The sequence below is a fragment of the Ovis aries genome, chromosome 1 (genome assembly GCF_016772045.2).
Source record: "Ovis aries strain OAR_USU_Benz2616 breed Rambouillet chromosome 1, ARS-UI_Ramb_v3.0, whole genome shotgun sequence".
Classification (NCBI taxonomy): domain Eukaryota; kingdom Metazoa; phylum Chordata; class Mammalia; order Artiodactyla; family Bovidae; genus Ovis; species Ovis aries.
Genome location: NC_056054.1, coordinates 220,296,075 through 220,314,132, shown reverse-complemented (window position 1 = coordinate 220,314,132; position 18,058 = coordinate 220,296,075). Strand labels below are relative to the sequence as shown.

At 40.4% G+C, this 18,058-nt stretch overlaps 1 protein-coding gene across 2 annotated transcripts in view; it reads left to right on the top strand.

Annotated features, from left to right (window-relative positions):
* The window catches only part of SERPINI1 (serpin family I member 1), an 80,632-nt gene extending 63,210 nt beyond the window's left edge, over positions 1-17,422 (top strand). For both annotated transcript variants that reach the window (XM_012099879.5, XM_004003186.6), the window contains exons 7-9: positions 14,036-14,122; positions 15,558-15,647; positions 15,877-17,422. In XM_012099879.5, the coding sequence (XP_011955269.1) occupies positions 14,036-14,122; positions 15,558-15,647; positions 15,877-15,953 (254 nt within the window). In that variant the 3' untranslated portion in view covers positions 15,954-17,422. The remainder of the gene's footprint in view (positions 1-14,035; positions 14,123-15,557; positions 15,648-15,876) is intronic.
* Positions 17,423-18,058: the final 636 nt, after the last annotated feature.

Here is an 18,058-nt window from a genome sequence, read left to right as displayed (position 1 = left end):
AGGAAGAAAGGATAACTGAGTACCTGCTGTGAGAACTAGATGTTTTATAAAGAACACCTGTGAGATAATGTAACTATTGTCCTGCTGCTGCTGCTGCTAAGTTGCTTCAGTCGTGTCCGACTCTGTGCGACCCCATAGACAGTGACCCACCAGGCTCCGCCGTCCCTGAGATTCTCCAGGCAAGAATACTGGAGTGGGTTTCCATTTCCTTCTCCAACGCAGGAAAGTGAAAAGTAAAAGTGAAGTTGCTCAGTTGTGTCCGACTCTTCTTGACCCCATGGACTGCAGCCTACCAGGCTCCTCCGTCCATGTGATTTTCCAGGCAAGAGTACTGGAGTGGGTTGCCATTGCCTTCTCCTAAATATTGTCCTAAGCCTTCAATAAAAAACAGTGGTTTTGAAGAAATAGCTTCAAATATACTTGGCATATTAGCTGTTGAGTATTTTAAATATCCCACAGGAAAACAACCAGTTAAATTATTTGATTTCTTAATTTGATCAGGATAAAATATTAACATATTAGTAATAATAATGTTAAGGTACTTAGAAATGTACAATTCTTTTGGAAATACTTTAAAGCAGCCAACTCTAAGACACTTGTGAGTATAAGTCTTAGTTAGATTAGATGATTATTTTCCATTATTTCTATAGAACATGGGAAATAATCCTTTTTCTGATGAGATAAAGACAGATCAAGAAAAAAGATACTGAATGTGTAGGGCTTCTTTATATGCAATTTATTGAATCAAAGTCTCCAACTATAGAGAGAGTAGAGGTGATTAAAAAAAAATTCCTTAGCCTTTCATGTGTTTATAGGAAATAACTTAGATTTTTCTCTCCTGAAGCAGCAACCTATAGAAAAATCAAGCTGACTGAATAATAGCTTCTCAACCTGGAGTGTGAAGGCTCATGGACTGAATTTAGAGAAGCGGATGCCTCCACCCCTGAAATTGCATGTAGGGGTGCATGTGTGTGTATGTGTGTGTGTGCAAGAGAGAGAGAGACAGGGCAGAGATAGCAGGTGCATAGCTTTCAAGAATTTCTCAAGGGGTCTACAATGAAAAAACGCTTTATCCTCCCAGGTTTTGGCTTGGGAAGATTGTTTTCTAACCAGCATTCAGCTTCTAGCAATGAGATGATACTGATGTATTCGATACCACAACTTCTACCCATCATTTAGACAACTTACATCCCAAACACTAATAGAACTTTTCTACATGTCTACTATATAAATGTTCCTGTCCTCACGAGAGAAGTGAATGTTCCCTGAGGAAAGGTCCTCATGGCTCACATCCAGGCTTCTAGGGCTCTGAACTTTTGAGTAGGGTTGTCAAGAAGATAGGACTAGTGGAGATTCAGAAGGTAATGGGTACATTGTACTTGAGTCAGAAATATATTCATGGTTCAAGCATAGGATAATTTAAAGTTCTCATGCTCCTTTCCTTAGGAATCCAGAGAATTTGTCTGCTATACTGGCCAAATTCCAACTGGATAAGTACATTTTGCTTTCTTACCATGGCTCTATGTTCAGTTTGATTAGAGATTCCTCACTGTCTCACCCAAACATCTAGGCAGTTATTTCACACACACAGAATACTTGCTGCTTTTCAGTCCTGAGGGAGTATCATTGTAGTGACAAATCAATCATTGTGATCAGTGTGGCTCAAATTTTTTCACATATCTGGAAGGTTTATAAGGTAATACTTAATTAATTGCCTTTACTGTCAGGGACAGTAGAGCATAAATGTACATATTAGTGCAGATTTGAAATCACCCTAGTCTCTTTCAGAGTTCATATAGTCTATAGTGGAAAGTCTCTGCTCTTTGAACAAGCCTCCGTCAGCACTGAATTTGTCTCAGCATTCTTCCTGCTCGCAGAGGCATTCCCAGTACTTGACCCAGGGCTGACACATAGTTGGTACACAGTAGACATCTGCTAGGGCTTCCCTGGTGCATTGCAGGAGATGTAGGAGATGCGGGTTCAATCCCTGGACTGGGACAATCCCCTGGAGGGCATAGCAACCCACTCCAGTATTCCTGCCTGAAGAATCCCATGAACAGAGGAGCCTGGTGAGCTGCAGTGCATAGGGTCACAAATAGTCGGACATGATTGAATTGATTGGGCACACAGAAACATCTGCTAGAGGATAAAACAAGGGAGAGAAGGAGAGAACAGGTTTATCTGGGGCCACCTTGTCTTCTATATTTCTTGGATCATTTAACTCCTTAAAATATCAGTAAGAAATCCAGGATTGGCCTCAAACACTACCCAATTCAGATTTTCAGGGTAACTGATGTAAGGTTAACTTCTCAAGCTTTCAGTGAGAATTCCTTGATTCTTAAATTTCTAGTTTTGCCAGAGTCTTGGAAATCCTGGCATACCAGCCACCCCAGCTAATACATTCTTCATTCTCTTTCTCTTTCCATCTCTCTCTCTCTCACACACAAATATACACATTACCTTATAAATCATTCATTCAAAGACCTTCTAGTGACACAACTATAAAAGTTGCCTCTCAATTCCTCTAAATTCAATAGCATTTATTCCCTGTATCATTTTGGGGGCACCATATGCTCTGTCTTATGTGGTTGATGTCCTTTTCACATGTATACTTCTTTCCCCCAAATAACATGAAAACCTTGCTGATTAAAATGTTTATGACACTTAGTAATCCTTACAAGTACCTAGGAAAATTATAAACATATATTTGGTTATTAACATGTATTTGGTTATTACTTTCTGCTTTAATTAAAATTTCATGGTGTTTAAGTTATACAAATTAATTATATTCAGTGCCACGTCTATTCCTTTCATTTAACAACTCTTAGTAAGGCAGAGGGAGAAGGCAATGTCACCACACTCCAGTACTCCTGCCTGGAAAATCCCATGGACGGAGGAGCCTGGAAGGCTGCAGTCCATGGGGTCGCTGAGGGTTGGACACGACTGAGCAGCTTCACTTTCACTTTTCACACGACTGAGCAGCTTCACTTTCACTTTTCACTTACATGCATTGGAGAAGGAAATGGCAACCCACTCCAGTGTTCTTGCCTGGAGAATCCCAGGGACGGGGGAGTCTGGTGGGCTGCCATCTATGGCGTCGCACAGAGTCGGACACGACTGAAGCGACTTAGCAGCAGCAGCAGAAATGCAAACCCCTCTGGCCACAAGGGCCAGGCAATTAAGGGGCGTACCTGCATGGACTGTGCTCACTCCCCGGCTTTAGTGATGCAGGTGAAGAGCACTGGGGGAAGGGCACACCCCTGCGTTTAGAAAGACTGAGGATGAGCACTGGGGGAAGGGCACGCCCCTGCCTTTAGAAAGATTGAGGACGAGCACTGGGAATGGGGCACACCCAAGACTTCAGCAAGGCTGAGCCTGTGCAAGCAAGGTACAAGGAGAGAGCAAACACAGCACTCATCCATGCCACTTCTCTAACTCCTGCCTTTGTGTTGAATCCTGGGACAAGCGAGACCGTGTCATTTAAAAGGAGTGTCTCAAGTCTCCCCAGCCCCTGGGTCCTCTGGACATAAGCCCCTTAGGTTTCCAAAGCCAGGTATTTGGGAATCTCATCTCTGCAGTGCTGGTCCTTAGGGTTGGGTGAGTAGCTCTGGACCAGAAATCCCTCCCTACTGGAGGTCTTTGCACCAGGGTGTGGGATTTTTGGTGAGACTGATCGTCTGCCTCTCCTACCTGTCTCCATGAGGCCCTTTGACTTATTGTGGTCCCTCCCGGTGGTCAGCTGCTTATTAATTCTTTTCTAGCAGTCATTGTTCATACATAGCCATAGATTTGGTGGCTGTGGAAGCAGAGTTCAGGATTTTGCTCCATCACCATATTAGACCACCTCCTCATAAGTATGTATTTAAGCTTTTAAATGAGCAGAATATTATGAATATCTTAGAAAATGATAGCAGTGGTTGCCTCAAGGACAGAAGCTATTAGGTGAGAGAGGGCTTTTGACTTCATAGGCCACTGTATTTGGTTTGGAAATTTACCTTGTGTATGTATGACTTCTTTAATACTCTTTCGTAAAGAATCCACCTGCTAAAGTAGGAGATGTAAGAGACGAAGGTTTAATTCCTGGGTCAGGAAAATCCCTTGGAGAAGGAAATGGCAACTCACTCCAGGATTCTTGCCCGGAAAATTCCATGGACAAAGGAGCCTGGAAGGCTGAAGTCTATGGGGCCCAAAGAATCAGACATGACTGGGTGCACACATTTAAAAACTAATAAAATCTTTTAAAAATAACATTATTAGCAGAATTTATAAATTTAAAAGCACCCAGAAAACAATTCAGTACTGTTGGGATGCTGTTACATTTTTATATCATGTAATGAAAATTTTATCTTTCTTCAAAAGTAGTAAATGTGATGTAGTAGTGAACAACAGCAACAACAAAATACCCTGCTTCACATTTTCTTGCTTCAGGAAAAACTGAGTGACTTGAGAGTCCTTTGCTAAGACCCCTGGAATCTGCTCTTTCATTTTCTGTTCCATGACATCTACTTTCATTTCAGACTCTCATTACTGCTGCCCTAGACTATTTCAATAGCCTCCTAAACGGTTTCCAATCTCTCTTCCATCTAATCTGTCTTATCTACCACTGCCAAGATTAATCGCCTTAAAACTCGCTCTCAGATCATTCCAGTTCCTGTTCAAAGCGTCCCTTCAGTCTGCCGTACACTATCCACTTCTCCTCAGGACGTTCAGACCTCAGCTCCCTCCAGCCTCAGCTCCATCTGATTCCTTAGACACAGTTTGTGCTCCAGCCAAACTGAACACTCGCTTGGCACCCCACATCCCCTCAACACCCCATCTTTATGAAATCTCTCCCACCTGAAATATCTTTTGAACTGAGCCTCAGGTCAGATATCCCTAACTTTAATAAGTCACCATGATTATACCAACCAGAAGCTACCACTCCTTAACTACTACCATATTCTATTATTTTTCTTATGTCACATATGATGTCTGCTGCTGCTGCTGCTGCTAAGTCGCTTCAGTCGTGTCCGACTCTGTGCAACCCCAGAGACGGCAGCCCACCAGGCTCCCCCATCCCTGGGATTCTCCAGACAAGAACACTGGAGTGGGTTGCCATTTCCTTCTCCAATGAATGAAAGTGAAAAGTGAAAATGAAGTCGCTCAGTCGTGTCCGACACTTCGCGACTTCAGCAGACCACCAGGCTCCTCCATCCATTGGATTTTCCAGCAAGAGTACTGGAGTGGGGTGCCATTGCCTTCTCTGACATATCATGTCTAGTCTCCTAAAATTATGTATTAGGTATCCCCTGCCAGAATTTAAGCTCCCTCAAATTGATCCTTATGTGTTTAAGAAGCACCCAGCACTGTTGCTTTCTGCTTTGTACTCTCTGGATGAAAGAACAAATAAGATGAGACGCTCTGTATCTGTGGTGTTTATTTTTTCACCTCAGTTTGATGTCCATTACTTTTGACGCTAAATTCCATTAACATAAAACATAGTAAAGACTCATATAATAAACATGGAACCTAGAGAGTGCTGAGAATCATTTTCTTCTCAGGCTGTATTTTAAATGCTCATCTAGTTGCAGTGAGGATCCGGTTATAGAGTAGGACTATTTTTGTAATGGAAATGAATGTCAGCATTTGGATTAATAGATAATCCTCTTGGAAGGTGTAAGGGGAAAGAGAAAGAGAGTACTAAATCCTTCAGCACAAAGTATGAGCTTTAATAAAGGAGCCAATAAAATAAAGGAATTAAGAAGATACAGCAAAAGCCATATTCAGGTCAGACTCAAGTACGTGGATTTGTGCTGTACTGACTCTTAACATCCTGCCCTTGATTGTTCTCTTTCTTCTTCTGCCTGTAAGTCAGAGAGCTGCCTTTCTCTTCCAGCTATGGTTCCAACTGAAACCATAATTCCACTCCCCCTACATTTTTGCCTGGATTTTTGCAATAGCTGACAAAGTTGATCTTCTTGCCCCCAGCTGATTGCTCATCCAATTCATGCTTTACAGCTGCTGCCACAGGTTTCTGCTAAAATCAGGGCAGTCGTGTCCTGTTCCTTCTGAATGAACCCTGGGCTCTCTAGCATCATGATCCAAGCTCTTAAAATCGAGCACATTCCCTGCCGCTCCCCACTTCCTATAGCCCCGGCTTCAGTTGGACTTTCAGGTCATCACCACTGCTTCTCTCACCTTGCAAATGTAATTCCTGACTTGGGAATGCCCTTGTCCCCTCCTCCAACTTTCACTCTTCTACTTATTCTTCAAGAACCAGTTCAAATGTCACCTCCCTGAGCAGCTTCCTGGACATCGTTCCCTTCCTAGATGGTTTTTCTCTCCATCATCTGAACTCTGATAGTGCAAAGTGCTATCAAAGTTCTACTTTTCTTTAGATTGTTTGTTCTCTTGCCTGTCACTAAGCCAAGAGCTCCTCAGAAGCCCAGAATGTGTCATAGACGTCTTTCTGTCCTCAGAGCCCAGCACAATGTGGAAAGCAGGATAGATGCTGGGTGGGAGCATGCCCTTAGGAGATGATCCTGGGCCCTGCCTTGCTCCAAGCTGGGGGCTTCTCTCGAGGCTCTGGCCCTCCTCACTCCCCATGCTCCGGTCACACGGGCCTTTTCTGAGTCCTTGAACACAACTGGCTTGTATCTGCATTGCACTAGCCTTTCTCCCATTTTACCGGAAACTCTGCCTTCAGGTCAGCCCAGCGCTGACTCCTCTGTATTCTTTAGGTCTCAGCTCAAATTAATCTCCTCAGACAAGCCTTTCTTAATATCTGATATCAGGTAGTTCCCCTTACCTGCCCTAGTCACAGCTAATCCATCACTTCCTCTTATTTCTTATACTTAATATACCCTGAAACTGTGGTCTTTCATTGATTCGCTTTTTAAGAAATCATCCTTATTATTTAATGTCTGGACTTCCAAGGTGACTCGGTGGTAAAAAGTGAAGTGAAAGTTTAAAGAATCTGCCTGCTAATGCAGGTGATGCAGGAGACGTGGGTTCAATCCCTGGGTCAGGAAAATCCCCTGGAGTACGAAATGGCCACCCACTCCAGCATTCTTTCCTGGGAAACCCCATGGACAGAGGAGCCTGGCAGGGTCGCATGGAGTCGCAAAGAGTTGGACGCAGCTGAGCAACTGAGCACGCGTTCATTGAATGTCTGCTTTCCCTCCCAAGAAGGAACTATTTAGTGCATCATAGTATACCCAGCCCATGGGGTCGCGAAGAGTCAGACATGACTGAGCAGTTTCACTTTCACTTTTCACTTTCATGCATTGGAGAAGGAAATGGCAACCCACTCCAGTATTCTTGTCTGGAGAATCCCAGGGATGGGGGAGCCTGGTGCGCTGCCATCTATGGAGTTGCACAGAGTCAGACATGACTGAAGCGACTTAGCAGCAGCAGCAGCAGCAGCAGCAGCAGTATACCCAGTGCATCAACAATATCAGGCACATAGGAGGTGCTCAGTACATGACTAAGTGAATGAGTGAATACATAAATGAATATTTGCTGGTCTATCACAAAATCTATGTGGAAAAAGAAGCAAGCAAACACTATTCCCACCTTGAAGGAGCTCAGATTCTTAAAACCTTTCTAAAGGTCGTGGGTGGGGCTGAAGCTCAAAATATTTTAGCAGCTAAATTACAGAGACAGAGACATTTTTGGTACCCCAGGGTTCTTATATGGAACTCCGCTCATTTTGTTATTTTAAGCCTGTCTTTGGTGACGCAGCAATCTATTTAAATTGGCTGTTTAGGAACAGTGCCACGAAGGAAATAGTGGCATCCTCCTGTGTGAAGGCCAGCCTGCCAGCGTTATGTCCATCGCAGACACTCAGAGCCTCTGGTGGCCCTGAACAATACCTCATGCAAGCAAAGTACTCAATAAATATTTGCTCAGCAGCTGAATGAATACCTTAGTATTTGGCTCTGCTTTTTTTGGAAGAGCTTGTATTATCTCCCAGTTCTTCTCTGGGGGATCTAGGCTTTGCTGGCCCTGTTCCCATCTCATCCATTGTGAAAAGCCTTGCACCATGCTGCCCGGAGGAAAGTAGGACCAGTTATTTGGCAGCAATGTCTGCAGTGACCAGAAGACACCTGCACGGGAACAGTGTGTGGATTTTTTTTTTTTTTTTGGTGTTTCTCTTTCCCAGTGGTTTCCTTATTTCCATTTTTAGAGAATAGTTATCTTTTCTTGAAGCAATAAGATAAACTCATCAGTGTGAATCTCTTTAACTCCCCTCACATAGTGATTCCTCAAATACCTGAGTGCATATACTGGTGGCTGGCAGTGTGCCTGAAACTGGGGATTGAGACAGAAGATGAATAGCACGAAGGTCCAGGCCCTCAGGGAGTAAGTGGCCTAGCAGGAAAGATGGCCTTGATTGACACATAATTACGCAAGGATGAGCCATATAGGAGGGCAAACATAGAAGCTATGAACTTGCCTGTATTCCCGCATGACCTTATCTCCTTCTGTGATGTGGTGGCAGCATACTCTTTCTTAAGCCACTTACAGCTTATATTTTATTTCAGTGTAACTGCTTGAAGTTTGTCCCAAAAGAAAAAGGTTCCATTTTCTTTTGTCCCCTCAGTATTCATGATGTGATTTCTCACTTTTTACGTGTTCTCTCCTACTTGTACATCCAAAGAGGTGGCATTTCTCTCAAGGTTAAGTGTCCTGAGATCTTGTTTACAGCTGTAGAAACCTGCTGTCTCTGGTGGGGTTGGGACATTGGTTTCAATCTTTATTTGCTGTCTTTGGAATATATATGAAGACATTGGTCGTTGAGCCACATTCCCTTTGCTCTCTCTTCCACTCAGTTAGATTTTCTAAGTTTTCTAGTCTGTGTGAGGTCTTTGTCTTCTTTCTGTCTCTCTGGGACTGTTTTCCATTCACTCTGATTAGTGTCATATGTTTTATTTATTATAAGAATAAACTCTATAGCCAGAATTGTGGTCATGGGGCCTGTAGAGTGACAATACCCACAGTCTTACTATTAAAATATGAAATAATTAACCCCTTTCATTTGGGCTTTCCTGGTGGCTCAAATAGTAGAAAATCAGCCTGCAATTCAGGATACCTGGGTTTGATCCCAAGATTGGGAAGATCCCCGGAAGAAGGGAATGGCTACCTACTCCAGTATTCTTGCCTGGAGAATCCCCATGGACAGAGGAGCCTGGCAGGATACAGTCCATGGGGTCACAAAAAATTGGACACGACTGAGCAACTAACATTTTCTTTTTCTTTCATTCAACAATTACTAAATGTTGGACTGTGGGCTTTTCTGATGGCTCAGTGGTGGAGGAGCTGGGCAGGCTACACAGACCATGGGGTTGCAAAAGAATCAGACACAATTTAGTGACTAAAGAACAACAACAAAATGTTGGATTAAATACTGGTAAATTCCGCATTACCAGGAAGCTCCCTCTACTTAGGTTAGTTCACCCCTTAGGCTCACTAGATGCTAAAAGCCAGGGGCGCTAAGAGGAATTCTTGCCTGAAGGAGGTGAAAAATCCACTGAAAAAGAGAGATAACAGTATAAATATGATATACTATGAAGGCTTAAAAAGAATTAGATCCTGGGTTCAGTGGGAAAGAATGGTTAGTTCTACTTTAATGGGGGGTAGGAATCAGAGGAGAGCAGAAAAGTCCTGGTAGGGTTGGGATAAAAAGTGAAGGTATTAGTTGCTCGGTTGTGTCTGACTCTTTGTGACCCTATAGACTGTAGCCCACCTGCCAGGCTCCTCTGCCCATTGAATTTTCCAGGCAAGAATACTGGAGTGGGCAGCCATTCCCTTCTCCAGGGGATCTTCCCAACCCAAGGATCGAACCCAGGTCTTCTGCATTGCAGGCAAATTCTTTACTTCTGAGCCCCTAGGGAAGCCCAGGTAGGGTTGGAAGCTGAGCTTAAAAGAAGATTAGTGTCTGACTGTACAATAGTTTAGGGAAACAAAGACACAGAAGTGATAAAGTGTGGTATGCTCAAGCCACTGCAGTTCAAAGAGTCTGGAACACAGTGGGTAGAGTGAAGAACGCTAAATGAAAGAGGCAGAGTCAACCTCACGGAGGCCTTCACACTGCATCCTGAGCAGGCATGTAGGTGTGTGATATACTGAACGGGAGATGGGAGGGCAGGCTACCAGGTTAGAGGATAAGGGTTTAAGTCGGGGAGTAGCAAAAATTGGTTTGTGTTTGATGGTCATCCCAGAGGAAACTTGTGATGTGAACTGGAGGCAGAGCAGTTTTAACTGCTGACATCCCCAGAAACTCATTTTAAAAAAGGATTTGTATATGCTTCTGGGTTTGATTTTCTGATTTTAAAGAATTTTACCTCCATGTTAATAAGTGAGTTTGGCCTATGATTTTCTTTTTTTAGACAGTCCCAACCTAGACAGCATATTAAAAAACAGAGACATTACTTTGCCAACAAAGGTCCATCTAGTCAAGGCTATGGTTTTTCCAGTGGTCATGTATGGATGTGAGAGTTGGACTGTGAAGAAAGCTGAGCACCGAAGAACTGATGCTTTTGAACTGTGGTGTTGGAGGAGACTCTTGAGAGTCCCTTGGACTGCAAGGAGATCCAACCAGTCCATCCTAAAGGAGATCAGTCCTGGGTATTCATTGGCAGGACTGATGTTGAAGCTGAAACTCCAATCCTTTGGCCACCTGATGTGAAGAGCTGACTCATTTGAAAAGACCCTGATGCTGGGAAAGATTGAGGGCAGGAGGAGAAGGGGATGAAAGAGGATGAGATGGCTGGATAGCATCACCGACTCAATGGACATGGGTTTGGGTAGAGTCCGGGAGTTGGTGATGGACAGGGAGGCCTGGTGTGCTGCAATTCATGGGGTCGCAAAGAGTCGGACATGACCGAGCGACTGAACTGAACTGAACTTTTTAAATTTTAATAGCAAGTTTAAGACTACCCAGAGATGACTTAGATTTCTTTTATTCTCTTTCTAGAGTCTGGAATAGTTTTATCTCAGAAAATTCCATCTATTCCTAGAAGATTTGGTTAAAGTTCCCTAGAAAACCATCTTAAGCTTGCAGTCTTTAATTTTGAGGATTGGGGAAGATTCTGTCTACTGATTCAGCTACTTTAATGCTTACTGGACTATTCAGATTTTCTATATTTTTCCTTGATTCAACTTTCTGATTTATGTATGTTTATAAAATTGTCCAGTTGATGGCAAATCTTCTGTTTCAAAGTTATCCACATAAAGGAGCACAAGAAACTTTGAGGGGAGGTGGAAATATTCTTTATCTTATTTGTGGAAGTGGGGTCATAGATATACACATCTATCAGAATTTACCAAATTGTGTATTATAAACAGATACAGTGCATAGTAAATAATTTATACCCCTTAAAGTTGATTAAGCTTCCCAGTGGTGCTAGTGGTAAAGAACCCACCTGCCAGTGCAGGAGGTGTAAGAGATGCAGGTTTAAGCCCTGGGTCAGGAAGATCCCCTGGAAGAGGAAATGACAACCCACTACAGTATTCTTGCCTGAAGAATCCCATGGATGGAGGAGCCTGGTAGGCTACAGTTCATAGAGTTGCAAGGAGTCAGATGTGACTGAAGCGACTTAGCACACACACAAAGTTGATTAACGTTTCTCTGCAGAAAATTATACACAGCATTCTTTGTGATTTTTAAACATTCTCTTCTATGGACACTCCTTACCTAGGTACTGCCACTTGCACACTCAGGGCCATTGATGTGTGACCCTGCATTAACTGGCAGACTGATAGAAATGGACGGCAGAATCTGAAAATAATATAGCACCATTTAAATACTAAATAGTTAATATATTTTACTTTCTTGGAATTCAGTGTTTTGCCAACTAAATTGTTTCTACTAGTTACTTTAATGCAATTGATGTTTTTCTTTTCATTTGCTAAAAAAGACTCGCCATCTGGATTTGAGAGAGCTAGGTATACTTGTTTAATGTAAAACTTTATGCCTTCTAATTTTCTTCTAGTTATTAAATGCATTCTAGAAGAAAATATCATAATATGTGAGATGGACTATTTCATAAGTCAGGGCTTATATCTTATTGCTAAATATGAGCTGAAGAAGGAATAGATCTATGAAAAGAATAATCAGAGATGCCACCAGTTTGTCTTGAGGCTTATTCAGAACAAGCAGGAGCTTTTCAAGAGGTGTACCAAAAATGTTGTCGAACATCATTTTCTAACCGTATCAGATAATTATGTGTTTTTGAAAGTAGTACTAAGCAGTTTAATGGGAAATCAATTCTGCTTTTACTGAGTGGAGCTCGGCATCAGCAACAAAGCTAATTATCTTAAATTTGAAGTAGACCTCCTGGGGTGAAAAAAAAAAAGGTACAAACTTGAGTAATCCTTTCTCTTGCTTCCTTGTGCTATTTTTTCTTTTTTCTGTATTTGAGGTACCTCCTGGTTGTTTTGTTTTAATGTTGAAGAGAAGTTGGAAGCGCAAGACTGAATGCTGTTGTATTGTATCATTTGCTAGGACTCGCATAACAAAGCACTACAGACTGAGTGGCTTAAATAACAGACATTTATTTCATCATAGTTGTAGAGGCTGAAAGTCCAAGATTAAGGTGTCTTCAGGGCTGGTTTCTTATGAGACCTCTCTCTTTGAGTTATAGATGGCCGTCTTCTATGTCTTCACATGTTGTATTAGTCAATGATCTCCAGATAAAACAGATCCAACAGGATGAATGGATATACACACACAGACGGCTATGTGCATTTGTGTCTATATAGACATTTACACACACACACACACACACACAGACTGAGATTTATTTTAAGGAGTTGGCTTGCACAATTGTGCAGGATATGTGGGTTTGACCCCTGGGTTGGGAAGATCCCCTGGAGAAGGAAATGGCAACCCACTCTAGTATTCTTGCCTGGGAAATCCCATGGACAGAGGAGCCTGATGGGCTACAGTCCATGGGGTCACAAAGAGTAAGACACAACGTAGCGACTAAAGAACAACAGCAATTTCCAAATACAGTCCTATCATGAAATCTTGAGGGTTAGAGCTTCAATATATGCATTTTAGAGAACAAATTCAAGCTGCTGCTGCTGCTAAGTCACTTCAGTCATGTCCAATTCTGTGCAACCCCAGAGACGGCAGCCCACCAGGCTCCCCTGGCCCTGGGATTCTCCAGGCAAGAACACTGGAGTGGGTTGCTATTTTCTTCTCCAATGCATGAAAGTAAAAAAGTGAAAGTGAAGTCGCTCAGTCGTGTCCGACTCTTAGCGACTCCTTGGACTGCAGCCTACCAGGTCCCTCCATCCATGGGATTTTCTAAGCAAGAGTACTGGAGTGGGGTGCCATTACCTTCTCTGAAATTCAAGCTACAACAGCCATCAACTTAAAAGTAAGCATAACTGTAAAGACAATTGAAAGGGAAAAACAGCCCTCCTAATATTAAAAGTGTTATTTAGCCTGACTTTAAGATAAAGTGTGTGTTTGAAACCTGAGATAAACCAATTAACTGGAATGGGAAATAATGTTTTAATATATTCATATTTCTACAGTCTAGAAGTCGAGTTTGTTTTCCTTTGCCAAGGATATTTATATTATCACAGTAATTAGAGATTAGATTTTTTTTAAATTTCTTATTTTGGTTATATGTGAATTTCTACCCATTTTCATTTTATGTTTTTAAGTTTCAAGTTAGAGAGAAACAGGTAAGGAGTTTTTCTTGAGTTATGAACTAATTTGAAATTGTTATTAAAAACAAAGCCACATTTTGCTTTTCCTGGCAATATATGAAATAAACAATGGGAATATTACCAATAAAATGGAGGAGAAAATTAGCAAGAGAATATAATATAAAAGACAAAACAAAAAATACATCTTCAACAGTTCTCTCAAATCAAAAAAAGTAATCTTACAACATTATCTCATATGTTTTATATCAGTACCTTATGTCATTTATGTTTTTCAGATCTGTTTAACTAAAGGGTAAAGTGCTTCCCTATCTCTGATACCAAAAAAAAAAAAAAAAGCTTCTGCTATCTCTCTCTCTTTTTTTTTTTGCAGATAACAAAGAGATTTTCCTTTCCAAAGCAATTCACAAGTGCTTCATAGAGGTCAATGAAGAAGGCTCAGAAGCTGCTGCTGCCTCAGGTGCCAAACTATGGTTTTCCCAAATCTCACCTTTTCTAGATTTGTATTCTTAAAGCAATCTTGGGTGGGGGAATGGGAGTCATTTTTAGAACCAAGTCATAAAACTGATGCTGCCCTCACTTAGAAGTCAAGCTAATGATGAACCTGCTAGGATTTTCCAAATAGGATATGAAACATGCATTCATTTCAGTGCCCATGCAGAGTAACTCCCATCTCTAATGAGAGGCAGGAGGAGATTGTCAGCTCTGCAGAATAGATTTTCCTGCTGTGCTGTCCATTTAAATATTTAAAATATTTCCCTTCTGCCCCGTTAAACATTTTTCTTTCTATTTAATTATTTGTGGGAGTTAGTTCTTAATTTTGTCAGTGAAGAGCTTTGATTTTTTTAAAAGCCCATGCACAAACAAGCATACATGATAGCATGTAATACAAAATTTTAAGTTAATAATAAAATAATAATTTTAAATGAAAATTTAAAAAAAATTACCTAAATCATGCATCAAAAAAACAACAACAATAACAGTAAATGTCCTTAATTATTCTGAACATTCTGATTTCCTTAGTTAAATGAGAAGGATTTTTCTTTTCTCATTTATTTGTTTGATTTTATTTCAATATCATGTTCAACAGCCATCACCAAATTTTAGAAGGACTTTTCCCTTCTCTAGTAAAATATAACACATCATGTTTGTACACATTTTTAACCTCTGCATACATTTACCCATTAAAAGGATCTCATCAGTTAAAATGGTGTTTGAGGGAGGAAATAGAAACAGTAGTCTCAGGCATTGAGAAAGCTTCAAATCTTACATCATTTAATCTTGGCCTTTTCCTGACAACACATCACCCTGCAGCAAGTATAAAATGATTATCCCACAATAAGGACCTTAAGGGAATTCAGTTTCCCAGCTGTAGGAAACATCATTGAATCTCTCCCTGCTGTATTTTCTCTTTAATCACTGCTGTTCTGGCCACTTGCTAGAAGCCTGGTGACTTGCTATGTGAAATCCGCATTTCAGATAAAAGAAATGATGATTTGGTAATATAAAGAAACTGGGGGAGGGGAAAACTGGAGGAGGGTATTTGGTTTTTTGTTTTTGTTTTTTTTTTCCACTTTCCTTAAGTCCTTTTATTAAAGCCGTAAGTATTTGTCTGAGGCCGAGAATAAAAATTTGTAATAGGCAGAATAAATTATCCTCTGTTTTCGGTGGGGTGATGGGAGGAGACTGTGTGTGTGTACATGTGTGTACGTATTTGTTTTTCTTTAAGATCAAATAGAGATGTTAGCTCATCTACAATTTTTCTCTCTTTAAGTCTTTACAATCTTGCTTTGTGTAAATCATTACCTTTGTGCTGAACATAGATGGTTTGGAGAAATTGCTCATTAGTCCTTGCATATCCACAGACATGTAATTACTTTCTCTCTGTGCTACAGGAATGATTGCAATTAGCAGGATGGCTGTGCTGTATCCTCAAGTTATTGTCGACCATCCATTTTTCTTTCTTATCAGGAACCGGAGAACAGGTAAGTCTGTTGTGAGAACAGAACTTTATTTATGGCCAAAAAGAAATCATTTGTTAGTTGAAAACATATTCCTGCATTTTTATCAGATAATTTCTAATGTTCAAATGATTTTTTAAGTGACAATAATTTATTCACATTCTTATCTTTAGAACATTGCTAATTGTAAGCAAGAAGGAAAATAAATAGCTTTAGTTCAACTCCTTTTTTGTTCACTCCCTACCCAATGCAGGTACAATCCTATTCATGGGACGAGTCATGCATCCTGAAACCATGAACGCCAGTGGACATGATTTTGAGGAACTTTAAATCATTTTATTTGAGTAACAAAGAAAACAGTAACTCAGCACATTATGTTTGCAACTGGTATATATTCGAGACTTGTGTTTTACAATATATCTTAAAATAATATTTAAAATAGTTCCTGAAAAAATAATGTATGTAAATATAAGCCAACTTGTCAAGGAATGTTATCAGTATTATTGAGATAATGGTCCTGTCATGTCATTGTGTTTGTTGTGCTAGTATTTAAAATAAAAGTACATAGTGAACATGTGAACAGCTCTGTTTTTCATTTTAGAAGTTGTAGCATATAGATACCTCTAGGGAGAATTTGGAAACAGTGGTACTTCTGGACTTAAGTCTTTCATAATTGTGCAGAAACAAAGCACCAAAGTAAATTAGTGTTGTTCACTTAACAAGCAACAACTAGTGAGGTATTTTTGTGGACAGCTACTCCACAAAAACTCTGATTGCTATTTCTCTGAAGACAGTGTATAGTTTAAAATAAAAATCTGCAAACTAAACATCTTTCATGTGGCTCCATGAAAATACTTGTTAGGAAAAAATTGGGGCTATGCCAACCCATAGCTTATAGCTATAGCTTATTGACTATGTCTTTAAAGATCCACTTGGCTTCATAAGGGTGATATAGATTACAAGCCTGGTATATCACCATGTAGTATATCTGACCTACAACTTAGTTCCCCCAAGTCCCCAAATAAGCCAGATGAGCAAATTAATAAGAAAAATATGCCCTCTGGTATGTCACTGGAGAATAAACTAGAAAAACTCTGCTGGTACAGATATTGGAAACTAGCAGGTCACAGGCCGAAAGCTGCTCACAGGGATGTTCTTGTTTGTTCTGTGTAAGAGGTTTTCCTTTTTTGAACTTAAAGGTCTATAATTGGAGTATCGCATTCCTTGTTTTTCCCATTGGCTCCTGATGGTTCTGGAATACACTTGTGTTTGAGACCTCTTGAGAGATATGTCCTTTGCATAATGTTTTGCTTTTATTTTCTAGTACAAATGTTGTCAGTTCCAGTGGGGACAGTATCAATTTCTTAAGTTCTCTAGTAAATTATTTTGTTATCCTGTGGCTGAAATAGCATTCCTTTGTTGAGGGGTAGGGGGTGGGGGAAGGAATAATCTCATCAGATTCCATGAGTAGAACCAGACTCATTTAATGCCAAATGTTTGATTCTTTGATTAATAATTTCTGAAAAAGTTTGAAATGTTTCAAAATTTAACAGAAACAGTTTGATTGTGACTTTCTTGTATGTTAGGTATCTTGCTATGATTTGGAGCTGTTAAGAAGATTGATATTATTAACTTTAATTCTGTTCAGGAGAACTGTGGTTTAGAGCGAGCAGGCCTGACTTTGACATACTGAATTCTAAACTGAGAGGAAAAACTTGAAAATCTGCATTTTTAAAAAGCTCCTTTGGTGATTTTGTTTGAATGTTGCTAAAATAAAGGATACATGTGGAACACTTAAATATTATTTGTTTGCATAAATGGGTACTCAGTCATTCAGTCACATCCAACTCTGTGACCCTGTCGTCTGTAGCCCACAAGGCTCCTCTGTCTATGGGGATTCTCCAGGCAAGAATACTAGAGTGGGTTGCCATTTCCTCCTCCAGGGGATCTTCCTGACTCAGGGATTGAACCCACATGTCCTGCGTCCCTTAGCATTGACAGGCGGATTCTTTACCAATGAACCCCTGGGAAGCCTCACTAGTTGTTTAAATGTGGTTAATTTATAGAAAATTAGATCAATCAATGAAGTAGGCTAAATTGCTTTTTTATGTGTAATGCGATCACTTGGGTATCTAATTAAAAATGCAGATTCTCATTTAGTAGCTTTGGGGTGGGACCTGAAATTCTACATTTTTAACAAGTTCCCAGGATATGCCATTACTGTTGGCCCATTGACTCAGGTTAGTAGCAAAGCTCCACTTAACATAGGTTTACATGTTTGATATTTTTACATATTAAAACAGAAAAATTTTATAATTTTCATGCAACTTGGAGAGATTCAAGAGAGAGGGTTATAGTTTACATTGAGTGCAGTAAATTTATTGAAAAATGATTCTTCTTGAGTTCTTTTTTCTATTACACACTATAGAAAAATG